Source organism: Haliotis rubra, unplaced genomic scaffold (assembly GCF_003918875.1).
Source record: "Haliotis rubra isolate DU_JTF1 unplaced genomic scaffold, ASM391887v1 Scf787, whole genome shotgun sequence".
Lineage (NCBI taxonomy): Eukaryota > Metazoa > Mollusca > Gastropoda > Lepetellida > Haliotidae > Haliotis > Haliotis rubra.
Window position 1 is genome coordinate 211710 of NW_025767509.1, and position 15241 is coordinate 226950.

The window sequence follows — 15241 nt, forward strand, 5'->3', positions numbered from 1 at the left end:
CAGGCGAAGGAGTCGGTTGAATTGCTATTCTGTTCCACACACTGCATGTACACACGATGCAATGACTTCTCATAAAGGTTCTCCACAAATGACCGACTCTGAGCAGACTTGGTGAATAACTTCAACAAAATCAACCTCAAATTTCAGATTCTGTCCAACAACCTTGGCACGTTTAAAAAAGCTGTGGAATTCCTTGCTTTTATCAGGAGTCTTGACATGCATCATTAGAGGATCATCCGATAAATAAATATGTGCAAAAGAACACAAAAGAATTATATCATGAAGAGCCTCCACATTAATCAAACCCCGACCTCCAGAATTGATTGGCATATATAAACGATTGAGAGAGGGACGAGGGTGGTGGGCTGTGTTATCAGACATGATCCTTCTGGTCAGGCGGTCAAGACTCTGGATGTCTTGTTTTGTCCAATCAACTACTCAAAAGGAATAGGAAAGGACTGGCACAGCAAAAGTATTTGTGGTTTTGACCTCGTTTCGAGCATTAAGTTCTGAGATCCAGATTTTCTTTAAGCGAGCTTTGAACTCGGCCCGAAGTTTGTCTTGAATCTGGCCATTCTTGAGCTTGTCTCAAACTTGCATTCCAAGATAGGTGTGTAACTGATCTTCCACAAGATGCTCAATAACTCCTCCCCCTTTTAACCTGGCCGATCCATCATTAATTACTTTGCCACGTTTCAAATTAAGAATATTACATTTGTCGAGTCCTAATGTCATGCCAATATCATTAGAAAAGGACTCGACAAGAAGAACCTCCTCTTTCAGATTGTTATCTCCTTCGGCAAGGAGCTCAATGCCATCCATGTAATGGAGATGAGTAAGCGGTGTTGGGGATCTGTGCTGAGAAGGTCCGGGATGGTAACCTTCCTCTTTATTGAGCAGAAAACTCAAAGGATTTAGAGACAAACAAAACAGCAAAGGACTAAAGGATATTATTATTATCATTATTATTATGCCTTAGTATTAACATGAAAATGCAGCCGATAGGGTTAGGATGATTATTATTATGCTAATATTTGTAATCTTAAACGGCACAACGTATTGTCAGTCTTAACTCCCAGGGGAGCATACAACTCTTGCAGCCACTAGGCTCACCTAAATACATGAATACATTGTTCACTGTTCCCTCGGATCCCACTGGTTCATGTACCCTCTATGTTAGTTTATGTTCCCCCTCGTGACCAGTGAGCAACCTATATTAACACCGGATGAGTATAGATACGTATGGGTGTGAGAAGGATGAATTATTTTTCTGGGGTTTTTTTGTGCGTAGAATTCATTCTACATACTTTCGTTCAAAGTGAAACAGAATTAATGATCACCAGATGCTAATTATTAATAATTATAAACCAATAATGATTCTTATGCTTAACGGCTGATACGTAGCCTTTGTTTGTTTTAAACATATTGTATTCACAGACAAAAGGATTAGGAACAAGTTAACCTCTCCTTGTTATGTATATTCCCGCAAGTAAAGATGACAGATAGTGGACAAGAAAGTAGTATAAGTAAAAAGGACATAGAGCTTACACAGCATATTATCAATGCGCTATACAAATCGTTTTGTCTCACTAAAGAACGATTGCTCTAACTTGAATACATTTGTATTATCACATGATGATAGGTCTGCACTTCCTTCTAACAAAAGTTTAAGGTCGACTGAAATACCTGCTGATGAACAAATGCGCTTAACAGATAACATGAAGTTAACTCGCTGTTGTTTGTACAATGGACATTCAAACAGATAATGATACGAGTCCTCAATAAAATCACCACTTATACAATTCGACTCTGTACAAATGATGTTCAAACAACTAACAGAATAACACGAATAATACTGGGGTGCATATGCATGATTTATAAGTTGAAACACATACGGACGGTGGTTGGTAAATTGTAGTCTTCCTCTACACCAGTGTCACCAGTTTTACATATAACTTAAAAAACTGTTCACAACACAGTTCTAATCACTCTGTTCCTTCAACCAGACACAGTATGGTCGTGCATTAGCATTTATTCATTTTACATAGGGTGTCAATCTATCACCCAAAAGAAGCAATGGAGCATACAAAGACATATGATCCAGTTTGGGCAATATGAATCCTGAAGTACCAACCGAAAACACCCAAAACGAACGCTCTTGGTCAGTAATACTGTCACTGAAGTTTAAAGTAGTCACACGAGCTTATAACAGTTTACCAACCGTGGAAGACCTCAGCAAGTTAGAAATTCAGGAAAATATTTATAATTAGTTAAATGCCCATCCATTTGCTGAAAATTTGCGCACTACAGAAATGCTATTACTTATGGGGATAATGTAGGTTTTTTTTTCAAAAAGTTAAATCCTAAATCCGTGATTCAAATACTATTAATGCTGCTATAATACAAAGCTGCTATAGCGATGGGTGATTTCCTGTTTGTTCGATACTTAAGTGTGTATTTCGCGTGGTCTGAATACAGTCAAGCCGTTAACTGTTGCCGTGAACGCTTGAACAAACACTTCCTGGTGCTAAGATCGCGAACCAACGATTAATGATGGCAAACTAGTTTGTGAACCGCTTTACAGTTTAGGTAAGTGGATAACCTGTCTAGACATCTGAACACGGCAGTGTAATGCCAGGGGGTTCCATGTGAGGAGAAAACGCCGACTATGAATTTACCTTGGATGCAAGGACTGGTATCGTCACTGCAATAACTATCAAACTGATTGTGCCACTTTTGATTGGTTCTGTCAGGTTGGGTTTAATTGATGATAGTAGTGTATATTGCAGATGTTATTGCTGAATATTGAATATCACAATTAGCATAAGAATTAGGGTTATTGTTTCGTATAATACAAAAATATTTTTCTGTGTTTTATACATAAACGTGCTGCAAGAAAACGTTTTGTTGGTCATACTAAATTTTAGAACTTGTAACCATAATCGACCCATTACAACTGGGAGATGGAGAAAAATAACTTTAACGGAAAGAAAATGTCCACCTTGGAAACTATCTGACGAAGGTGATGAATTCAAATATCAGTTTATTTGGCAATATCTACAAAACGAAAGAAAACAACTGTACACAAATTTGTACTGCAATAAATGCAATATGTATAAAATTATTTATCGTGTTCAATAATCCACTATTTTGACCATTGCGAAAATTGTCCAAATTCTGTAAAATCACTATGTCATTGTTCAAAGGAATCAAGTAACTATCTGATTTTAAATGCACATATCTTACATATCTTGTTACCCATCAAAAGTGAATCTCTATATTCACTATGTATGTATACTCATCATTTCAGATAAAGGTGAACCATTAAAACTGGAAGATGGAGAAAAATAACTTTAACGGAAAGAAAATGTCCACCTTGGAAACTATCTGACGAAGGTGATGAATTCAAATATCAGTTTATTTGGCAATATCTACAAAACGAAAGAAAACAACTGTACACACATTTTTACTGCAATAAATGCAATATGTATAAAATCAAATTTCCTGTTAAAAAATCATTATTTTGACCATTGCGAAAATTGTTCCAAATTCTGTAAAATCACTATGTCTATATATAGAGACGGAGTTATACGAATCAAAACTTAGGACACAGCACAATGTCCGTTTTGATTATTTGAAACTTTGTACAGCTCCATTAAAATGGCATAAAAGAAATGTGCAAACATATGTATGAATTAAGGTCAGCAAGAATATAAAGGCTGAGAAAAAATGAAAGCAAGGATCTGTTACTGTGGTCCGTATGCACAAAGCGTAATTCTCGCTTCAGTAATATCATGCTGTTATGGATACACGCACCCAGGGCATTTGACTTCCTTTAAGCGGAGAACAAGAAAGGCATCTATTTCACACGGGTAGTTAACATCATCCGGTCAGGTGTTTATAAGGTGTAAAAATAGATGACTGGTGACTTTGTACATCATTGCTGATATTGGTGGCATCGACAATATCTCACAATGCAGCATGTGTCAGATGTAATGGCGCGGATCGCATTATCACAACGAAACGATCTACTCAACGTACTTTTCCACAACATACATGTACATAACACTTGATCGTATCATGAATCATCTTCATTTCATGTTTCTGATTCCAGTTCCAGGCTCCAATATGTGCACGTTTCTCAGTTGTGAGTCCATGCTCTGTAACAACGACTGACTGACTGAGTTTTAGTTTTACGCCGCTTTTAGCAACATTCCAGCAATATCACGGCGGGGGGACACCAGAAATGGGCTTCACACATTGTGCCCATGTGGGAAATCGAACCCGGGTCTTCGGCGTGACGAGCCACCACTTTAACCACTAGGCTACCCCACCGCCCCTGTAACAACGACACATTGTAACATAACTCCAATGACAACCTGCTACCTCTTAGTCCAGGACACAAAGAAACAAGGGTGAAACAAACCACATTGAGGGCAGGACCTTTGAGTGTTTCCAGAGAGAGAGAATAGTGTGTCAGTCCTTTAAGATACAAAAACGTGTTTATAAACTGAGGAAGAATTGAAGAATAAAAATTCGACTTGAATCTTTTTTAAAGGTATAAACCATTCTGGTTGAAAACAAATCTTCTAAGTCGTCTCTGTGTTAATATAATTTTCTTATATATTTTCTTTTAAAATATTCAAAGAGGTTACTTTAAAAAACACACACCAAAAACACAGGACACAAAACACTTGTAAGTTACACCCGTTTATCAGATTGTGAGTCTGTCACCCAACTTTGATAATCGACATAAACCGGGGCCGTAAAGGAATCTTCCGAGAACACACATTCCAACGTTGTTCTGAGATCACAGAGTTTGAGGTAACAAGGTTTCATCACACAAGAGCCATTTCATCCCTGGCTTTGGAAGTGGCTGTTAGCGCAGTACTCCTTTCAAAGGCGAATATTCTCCGAAGCTCATACCTGAACATTTTCCCCGATAAAATGTAAATAAAGAAGTTTGAACAGTAATTCAAGTCTGAGCACAACTCAAACAGATCTGTCAGGGGACGTATCCTCATAAACAGTTCCCTCGTGCCTGTGTACCTCGTTGCTATCGCAACATGGACGACGATTGACACCACCACGGATGGAAACAATGTGATGACGTACACGAATGATATTGTTAGCAACATCAGGGTGGTTTTGTGGGTTTTAGCAACGTTTCTCCTGGACCTGGAGAGGGTTGTTCCGTTTGGACTTCGAGGCTTCATCACCCTGTATATCTTGAAAAGCACAAGGATGTTGCATGTAAGAACTGATACAACCGGTAGGATGAAGATGAGCGTGAACTGGTACAGGTAGACGTGCAGCGACGTGTACACGGTGAGGTAGTCGGTGAAGGCCACGCACTTGTCTTCTATCTTTCCCACCATGAAGAATCGGAACACCTGAGGAAGAAGAACAGAAGTGCTTGAACAAAGTAGGTCATGAAAGTAGTTTATGACAACTATTGTGTGAAAGGCCATAGGCATTCAACACAATAGGCAAATACCTTGTGTCGATTTTACAAGGACCTTCATAAATATATCCTTCTAGCTATTCGAGGTTCGACACAAACGCCAAATGATGACTAAAGAAGAAATACGCAGGGACAAACCTTTCACTTCGTGGTAGCCATAGTTTTGCGAAAACGGTGTTTCGATGAATAAAACGTTCCATGCATAAAATCATTCATGTTATATTAAGGACATGTTACATCACTACCAACCCACAAGAGCTTTAAGATCAGCCGATGATAAACTACTTCATGTTCCTAAAACTAAAACAAAGATGGGCGAAGTGGGTCTATGCTTTGCAGCTCCAAAACTGTGGAATGCCCTACCACTGGAAATCAGATATTGTCAAACAAAAGACTATATTCTAACTCATCTGAAGACATATCTTTTTTCCGCTCACTTCAACAAGCGCCGTTGAGCAGTCATGTCCAATCTGGAAGCCAGGCGCTATACAAATCAATTATCATTCATTCTTCGTTCATGTGTTTAAATTCCATTTTCAAACTTATGGAAGTCTCGAAATAAAAGCTAGGACCCTGCATATTCTTTCGTAAGTCATCATTTTATGGCCATGTCAAAGAATCGAAATATTTACTTAGGTCCCTTAAACCTTGTCAAACCGGTGTTTGACCTGATATATAAACCGCTACATTGGTATCAGTAGGAATATGACCTGACTCAGGCGTGAACCCCTTTACCATCGCCCGTAGCGTTTCCGTAGATGGCGTCTTATACATCAATCTCGTAATGAGAGTCTTCAATGGATGGCGACACAACCTGCCTGGGTGCTTCCAAGACGTTAAAGACACCTATACCGTTGGTAGGCATGTGAGAGTTAAGAGGTGATCCATTTGATAATTAGACTTGGCAGTCACACAACAGTTGGGCATTGATGATATGTACAGCTATTCAACGGATTAGACTAGCTTTTCCCTTTGTATACATGTCACACTTTGAGAGCTGAGAAAACTTGAATAACGTTGATAATGTGAATAATGCGACATCGTTTTTTTATCTTTCTTAGGTATATCAAGTTTCAGTAGATCAGTAGCTGATCTAAGCATTCACTATTCAGCACCCATTGGTAGCCGGCCGCCCATGGTGCCACTATTCGTTGTAAAGAGTGTTTCCCTTGCCCGTGCCCGGATCCCATCATCGTGTGGATTAAGATGCTTGGAAAGCAATATGTTGGCTTGGAATCAAATATTCCCTGAAACCGACTCCATTGAGGGTAACATTTTAAATAGTGAAACATGCTTTATCTTACGTCACACATAAATGTCGTTTTCTGATTGGCTGAGCCAATCAATTTACCCCCCTCGTGACCATTGAACAAGTTATTCTATTTTAAGTTCGGTCATACAACATTGTGTCAAATTTGAAAGGACTTACATAAATACTTCGAGTTATCCGGAGATCCACTCAAACGCCACATTATGACCTAAGAATCAAAATGCTGGGGCCAAATTTTCCACTTCAAGTTTTGACTGTATCCGTGAATACGTCTTTACGTCACTTATGGAGTAGACCAGCACTTTCTCTCATCAGAAATGAACCTCAAATAGTGTACCCAAGTGGAAGTGAAACCCATTCCTTCTGTGAAATGAGCGAAAGCTTTGCCTGCTTGACTACGCTACCGCCGTGAGAAGCAATTTCAAGGTGGATGATAAAAGAATTTATCATATAGATAACAACCACGTCTTCCATAATGACATTTCGGGGTTATGTTATACCCTACATCATGTGATGACATCTTAAGTTATATAAAGTCAGGGTATTGTTATTACAGGATGATATGTATGAAAACACTAGATGATGGGACTAAGGAAGCTGTCTTGGTGTACCAAGATCAGCCTTGGATAGAAGTATCGAAAAAGGAAATATTAATTTTGCTCTGAGGTTGAATAATGTTACATTACTGGTCTTATGTAATAGCTTAGGGCAGAATGGGATAATGATATGACAATACAGTCAAGCACTGTCATTGTGTCCTAGTTGAAGGAACCTTAGTAAAAAGTTCGAGTTATCCGAGGTTCGCCAAAACCATAAAATGAGGACTAAACCAGTAACCAGCAGGGACAAAGACAATTAAAAAGATTATTCAACAGTTTATGATGGCTATCCTTATAAATTCCCGTCATGCTAGTCACGGAAACCAAATTTGCATCAACGTACACGAATTCTGTCCTATTTGTTACGTCCTTTTGTCACTATAGAACGTACCACGAGCATTTCTCAAATGTAATTAATACGGTTTTTCGTCAAATGTTTCCGATGATTTGAGCCTAGTTGAAGAGGTAAATATTTGAGAGCAGTAGTGTACTGACGGTAGCTCGGTGATTCAGAAAAGATGCACAGTGCTTCTCTGTAAACAGGTAAATATGTGTGAGCTTTAGTGCATTGTCTGTAGTTCAATAGTTCAGCCACGTTTTTCCCGGAAATGTGCCTTGATAAAGGGATAAATATTTATTGGGTAATTCAGCAAAGGTTTCCAAGTATCCTCAACCAAAATCTGCCGTGTTAAATAAGGAAATATGTCTGAGCAGTGCTTCACTGTGTCTGGCTCCTAGCAGGGCAAGACGTGTGTTTGTTCATTATTGGACACAATGTTTTAAGTCTGCCATTTAATTTCCTGTCTCGTATTATTTTGTGTGCTTGAAATAGCCAAACCAATACCTTCACTTACGATTTCATGTATCCGAAATAGAAACACATGTTCAAAAAATGCATATGCTCTGAAACATAATGAAAGAAAGCATGACCACTGTTCAATGACAGAATTATTACATGCGACAGACGAGTAAACTGTCACTTTCAAGACACATACAAAGCAATGATTAAAGGAAAACAAATATGGTTGGCTTTATCATTCGAACTTTAACATTTGTTTTAATAACAGAGATATCAGGTGCACACCAGTCAGTCATAAATGTCACAGTCCTATAATGTATTTGTTGTACCAGCATGACAATTATATTATCGGTCTGATCTTACTTCTGCCAAGCTGCTGGTTCTGATCTATCAGCTCACGCAATATGTATCTTAGAAAACCCATCTGCAACTGTTTCGAGAGGACAGTTAGATAAAGAATCCGTATCTATTACCATATATTGACGTGTTTTCAGGCTCCTCCAACGTATGTTGCATCTTTCTTCGTCAATATGACCCTACCAGTTGTGATATTACTGGAATCTTATCAAAAGTGGCGTAAAACTAATCTCACACACTCAATATGTAAATGCATTTGTTGGGATGTCCTCAGAGACTCAATTGTCCTTATGCATATTCCCCAAATTTGAGCACAATCTGATTAGTGATTTAATTATCCGATATTATCCCAGACAGGGCAGCATAATAAGTTTCATAATACCGATATTGCATTAAAATCATCAATTATATTTTTCTCTGGTGCTCCATGTTGAACAAATTATGTGTTCAACCAAATAATCACTGTAACATATGTTACAAATATGAGGAATGATTTCCCACATCACTGTGGTTCCAGATAGCCAAAGTGGGATTTGTCCTTCTCAGGTTTAACACATACGTCTCCTGATAACTTTCTTGGGGTTTGAATTGTTGTAACCTCGATCAAAGACCTCTCATGCTAGAGTCGCGTGGTGCTCTTTGGAAAAATATCAAAGAAACAGCATGATCGCTTGTACTTCAAAGGCAGTGAAATATAGACACCAAAGGATGGGTCTATTGCAATATTGCTCGACATAAAAAGGGAGATTAATTCATCCGTCTTGCAGTAACAAGAAAATGAGGACCTTTCACTAGATTCCTTTGTTGCTATTTCAGGTAAGTAAACAGGTGGAAAGGAATTGCCTATTTGACCATTACCGAGCAATATTAGATCCGTGAAAGTAAACTCAGATGGAACCTCTTGCCAAATTGCCAAAACGTTTTGTATAGAAAAATAGATATGGGAGTAGGGGCCCACGGTTTATTTTAGTTTTATGACAATAAACTAGTATTATGTGTTTGTTATTTATTTCACAGCATATTTCCCGAATGTGACTATTTCACTGTGAATCATACGCTTTCGAAAATACTTCAGAAGAACTGCATTTCATAATTTGGATAATGATCGTGAAAATATACCTAACATGTTGACTGCTATCATCAGACACTCCAAACACAAGTGGCATTTGTGGGCATTTGATAGTGTGTTGTTAAACTATACTAAATTGACCTAACAGTGAATATGTTGGCTTCATGCTAGTTATTTGCCCCAACAGGATTTAGGAGAAATTGCAAGCCTCCTCACATGTCACATGAAAAGATAAGTAGGTTGGTGAACAACTAGTGGACTTAAGACCTACATCTTGCATAAACGTGGGACGAACAGCAGTGTGTGTCGCATTTCCTGACACACTCGACAAACAGGGCAAGAGTTATGGCATTATGCAATGGTTGTATAATATGTGTAAGGGGACAAGGTTTTTGTACAATATATGTCAGGTGACTATGCAACTACAAGACAGGTTCTACAGACGTCTCTATCGTTCGTCACTGATACATTATGAAGAACTGGTTCATGTAGAATTGGGACATGTTTTCTAGACTTAGTTTTTGAAAATCAGACATTGTGTGCAGGCATATCTGTGTGTTACTTCGTTAGGTCTTAATGTAGTCTCTGTAATCTGTTAGGTTTGATGGGTTTTGAAAATCAGACATTGTGTGCAGGCATATCTGTGTGTTACTTCGTTAGGTCTTAATGTAGTCTCTGTAATCTGTTAGGTTTGATGGGTTTCATTAATCTTAAAGTAGTTATGGGTTACGTTCTGATATAATAGTTAATGCCCTTATACAATGATTGTATAATATGTGTAGGGGGACATCGTTCTTGTACAGTATGCTTAAGAGGATCTGGATATTACATGAAACGCTCTATGGAAACGTCTCCATCGCTTGTCACTTATATATTTGGAAGAATTTTTCGTGTTGAAAGGGACAATGTTTGATAGAGTATTTTGAAAATCAGCTGTTGTGTTTTACTTAGTTAGATCTTTATATATATTTGATCAGATTTGATGGGTTTCATCAATTTTACACTAGCGATGTATTAAATTATGATATACGCCACTTGGGATAGACAAGAACGGCACTGACAGGCCGTAATGATGCTTATGACATACTGTAACAGCACTTATGACAGACCATAAAGACACGTCTTAGAGACCATATGAAGGCGCTTGTTATAGATCATAACGGCACGTATGATATACTATATCGAAACGTTTTACATATCATAAAATGACACTTATCATAGACCTTAACGCCACTTATGACAAACTGTATGACGCTTTTTATAGACCGTAACTTCACTTAAGATAGAGCATGATGGCACTTAGGATAGACTGTAATGGCATTTTTTATTGCCTGTGATATCCCTAACGCATTGGGTCGTAGCCCAGTAAGTGCATGAATGGTTGAATAAACAGATGCTGAGCGCACTGTGTTCTGCACTTACAAATATATAGTCACAAGCACACACAATGACAAGTGGCACATGTTACTACTTTTCCAGTCATTTCTTCACATTGGCAATTAGTAGAGACACACATGAAGAAATCAATAACCGTTACTGTTTTAAACCACTAATCAGTTATACCTACTTGGCTTGTCGGTCAAGACCTGATGAGTTCACATCGCGACGATGTCGTTTAAGCAACAGTCGGTTTACTCACGAGTATCTGCTCACAACAACTGTGAACGAACCTCCTATGTGTGTTCCTTGTGATGACGGGCCCACCGTCATGCATGCTCCGCTTGATTGTGTGTACTTTAAAATTGCAAGGGATTCACATTATAAAGCAATATACCTAAAGATCTATCTCTCTCTCTCTCTCTCTCTGTCTCTCTCTCTGTCTCTCTCAGGATACCTCCTGAAGCAGGCATTATGCAATGGTTGTATAATATGTGTAAGGTGACAAGGTTTTTGTACAATATCTGTCAGGTGACTATGCAACTACAAGACAGGTTCTACAGACGTCTCTATCGTTCGTCACTGATACATTATGAAGAACTGGTTCATGTAGAATTGGGACATGTTTTCTAGACTTAGTTTTTGAAAATCAGCCATTGTGTGCAGGCATATCTATCGGGACTGCGCGCATTATAACTGCACGTATATCATCATTATTAGACTCTTTCGGAAAATCAGCTAGTGTGTGTGTGTTACTTCGTTAGGTCCTAATGTAGTCTCTGTAATCTGTTAGGTTTGATGGGTTTCATTAATCTTAAAGTAGTTATGCGTTACGTTCTGATATAATAGTTAATGCCCTTATACAATGATTGTATAATATGTGTAGGGGGACATCGTTCTTGTACAGTATGCTTAAGAGGATCTGGATATTACATGAAACGCTCTATGGAAACGTCTCCATCGCTTGTCACTTATATATTTGGAAGAACTTTTCGTGTTGAAAGGGACAATGTTTGATAGAGTATTTTAAAAATCAGCTGTTGTGTTTTACTTAGTTAGATCTTTATATATATTTGATCAGATTTGATGGGTTTCATTAATTTTACACTAGCGATGTATTAAATTATGATATACGCCACTTGGGATAGACAAGAACGGCACTGAAGGCCGTAATGATGCTTATGACATACTGTAACAGCACTTATGACAGACCATAAAGATACGTCTTAGAGACCATATGAAGGCGCTTGTTATAGATCATAGCGGCACGTATGATATACTATATCGAAACGTTTTACATATCATAAAATGACACTTATCATAGACCTTAACGCCACTTATGACAAACTGTATGACGCTTTTTATAGACCGTAACTTCACTTAAGATAGAGCATGACGGCACTTAGGATAGACTGTAATGGCATTTTTTATTGCCTGTGATATCCCTAACGCATTGGGTCGTAGCCCAGTAAGTGCATGAATGGTTGAATAAACAGATGCTGAGCGCACTGTGTTCTGCACTTACAAATATATAGTCACAAGCACACACAATGACAAGTGGCACATGTTACTACTTTTCCAGTCATTTCTTCACATTGGCAATTAGTAGAGACACACATGAAGAAATCAATAACCGTTACTGTTTTAAACCACTAATCAGTTATACCTACTTGGCTTGTCGGTCAAGACCTGATGAGTTCACATCGCGACGATGTCGTTTAAGCAACAGTCGGTTTACTCACGAGTATCTGCTCACAACAACTGTGAACGAACCTCCTATGTGTGTTCCTTGTGATGACGGGCCCACCGTCATGCATGCTCCGCTTGATTGTGTGTACTTTAAAATTGCAAGGGATTCACATTATAAAGCAATATACCTAAAGATCTATCTCCCTCTCTCTCTCTCTCTCTCTCTCTCTCTCTCTCTCAGGATACCTCCTGAAGCAGGATACCTCCTGAAGATCTATTTACCTGTCAGAACTGCAATATCATTATTAAGTACGTGAAAGAAATGTATCTATCATAAACGTTCAATATATATTGTGCATTGCTAAATATATGTGGATTATTAATAACTTGTATATATATTTGGGCTTTCATGGATTGTAAACAGTACTGTTAAAGCCGTTTTTGTAAACTGTTAATGTTATTTTGAGCGTTTTACATTGTAAATAGATAATAATGGACATGAGTCAGTCTCTACTGTCACATAGCTATCCTCTCCCACAAGAAAGGAACGTTTGAACTTAAAGTATATGCTACTTTCATAATTAGCAAAAAAATATGTTTAGTGCACTGATCAACCAACAGACGCCATATCTTTGCCCTTTATATGCTTGATCTCAACATGAAACACTTGCAAAGATAAACTCCATGTCATCAAATAACGCATCTGTCTTCTTCATCTTGAACACTTCAGCAAGATAAATACATCCAAATCCATCTCAAGATTTCCCAGTGACAATAAGTTTAGATGTGGAGGTATTTTTTCTGGTGTTTGGCCAGTTTCGTTTCAGTTGTGGAGGTACTTTTTAAGGTGTTTGGGAGTTTCTTTGACAAGTACCAAACAGTGTAACCATCTTGCTGTGGTGATAAATTCCAAAGCCCTATTGCCACGTGCTTTAAATGCCAGCTTAGAGCTTTTTTTCTGAAAATCTGGTATTTGTGTGTGGCTTTCCTTCTTCAAACAGCTGCCTGGCAAAGGCTTCTTGAACAGTGTTTAATAACAAATTAGTCAGAGGGGCCGCTCCTTCAGAGAAATCTAGAAAGATCTGGTGTATTAAGCAACGATTCCCGGAAGTATCTTTGTCAAAAAATTATAAATTATGAAAATTGCAATAGTGCTTCTAGGCACAGTGTACTTTTGCATTGTCGAGATACTCTTGACCTTTTTAACAAACAGGCCTTTTTAAATATTTTACAAACCATGTCATCATTATCTTTAAAATACCACTGGTATATTTTTAAAGCAAACATTAGATACAGATTTAGTGTATGTTTCTGTCTTTGTCATGATTAAGTGACACAACCATGGGCAAACGAAGCCGGTTTCTGTATTTTAACCAGGACCTACAAATACAAAAACAATACTACCATGACTGAAATTGTTAACATATTGTCTTGATTAAGTTGGGGAATTCCTCGCGTCAGTTATTGTTTTTTATTCATTTTATCCCGATAGATACTTCCGACTGCCATAGCTAGAAATATATTCAGAAATCTACCTATTATATAAACGCTGACCACAAATATCTCATAGCGAACACCAACATCTGATTGATTGATTGAGTGTAGTTTTACGCTGTACTCAGCAATAGTTCAGCTATATGGCGGCGGTATGTAAATAATTGAGTCTGGACCAGACAATCCAGTGATCAACAGCATGAGCATCGATCTACGCAATTGGTAACCGATTACATGTGTGAACCAAGTCAGTGAGCCTGACCACTCGATCCCGTTAATCGCCTCTTACGACAAGCATGGGTTATACCCCCATTTCACTGGGCTGCGATCGGTCCCGATTGTACTTTTAAAAAAAGAAAAGCGATCGTACAATGTCGGAAACATACCTGGAGTAGTCGGTCGAGATCAGCAAGATACGTGAGTGTGTCTACATAGTCTGGAGGTGATTTTTTAATCGGCCCAAGTTTTTGAACACCGGCGATCGAAGTCAATATCACTCCAATTTCAACTGCTGTAATGGAAACATTGAAAGATGGCAAGAACAAAGAGAACAACCAACAGGAAGAGGGTGCGATCACCCACCCCACCACCCTGTTGCGAAGTGTTGAGAAGAAATTGCCATCGGTTTGGAAGAATACCAAAGGCATTCTCCACAACTCGCATGCTCTCGAGATCCCGTTCAGCTTATGACAGACCTTTTCTTAAGTAGGGTTTCATTAGATATTGACGAAGGGTAAATGCATCATCTGCAATGCATATCCAGATCATCATTTGGCAGTGGTTCAGGTTCGGGCAAGCATATGATGTCATCTACTATTCACTCTTTCAACTCTGAGGCATTGAAGATTTGTGCATCTGACATATGACCCAGGCCTCCGAGGGCCACCCATAGAAATCTGTAATTAGCATCTACAAGGACCAACAGGACAATGGAGAAGAAACCCTTGTAGTTGTGGTAGAGGCTTCCACTACCATGTGGCTTACGAATTGTAGTGTAGTGGACTACGATGGCTTGGCATAACCCTGGGAGAAAGATGGCTATGGTGTGTCTGGACACTCTGAAGTTGAAGGAGAGGGAGGGGTGCTTGTATCCAGAGGCTAGCTGCCATATGGTAACTGCTAA

The 15241-nt window shown here is 38.6% G+C and overlaps 1 protein-coding gene across 1 annotated transcript; it reads right to left on the reverse strand.

Annotated features, from left to right (window-relative positions):
• Nucleotides 1-4838: 4838 nt before the first annotated feature.
• On the reverse strand, nucleotides 4839-14781 carry LOC124261053. The gene is made up of 2 exons (XM_046695375.1): nucleotides 14701-14781; nucleotides 4839-5393 (listed from the first exon to the last, which is right to left on the reverse strand). The coding sequence occupies exons 1-2, from the start codon at nucleotides 14779-14781 to the stop codon at nucleotides 4839-4841; spliced, it is 636 nt and encodes a 211-aa protein (XP_046551331.1).
• Between the last annotated feature and the right edge of the window lie 460 nt (nucleotides 14782-15241).

Bases quoted from the DNA above. Each gene is read 5' to 3' on its own strand.
- LOC124261053 (XM_046695375.1), bottom strand. From the start codon at position 14,781: ATGCGAGTTGTGGAGAATGCCTTTGGTATTCTTCCAAACCGATGGCAA. The intron at 5,394-14,700 runs GTGGGTGATCGC...CTTCTTCCTCAG, and splicing joins CTTCGCAACAGGGTGGTGGG to GTGTTCCGATTCTTCATGGT.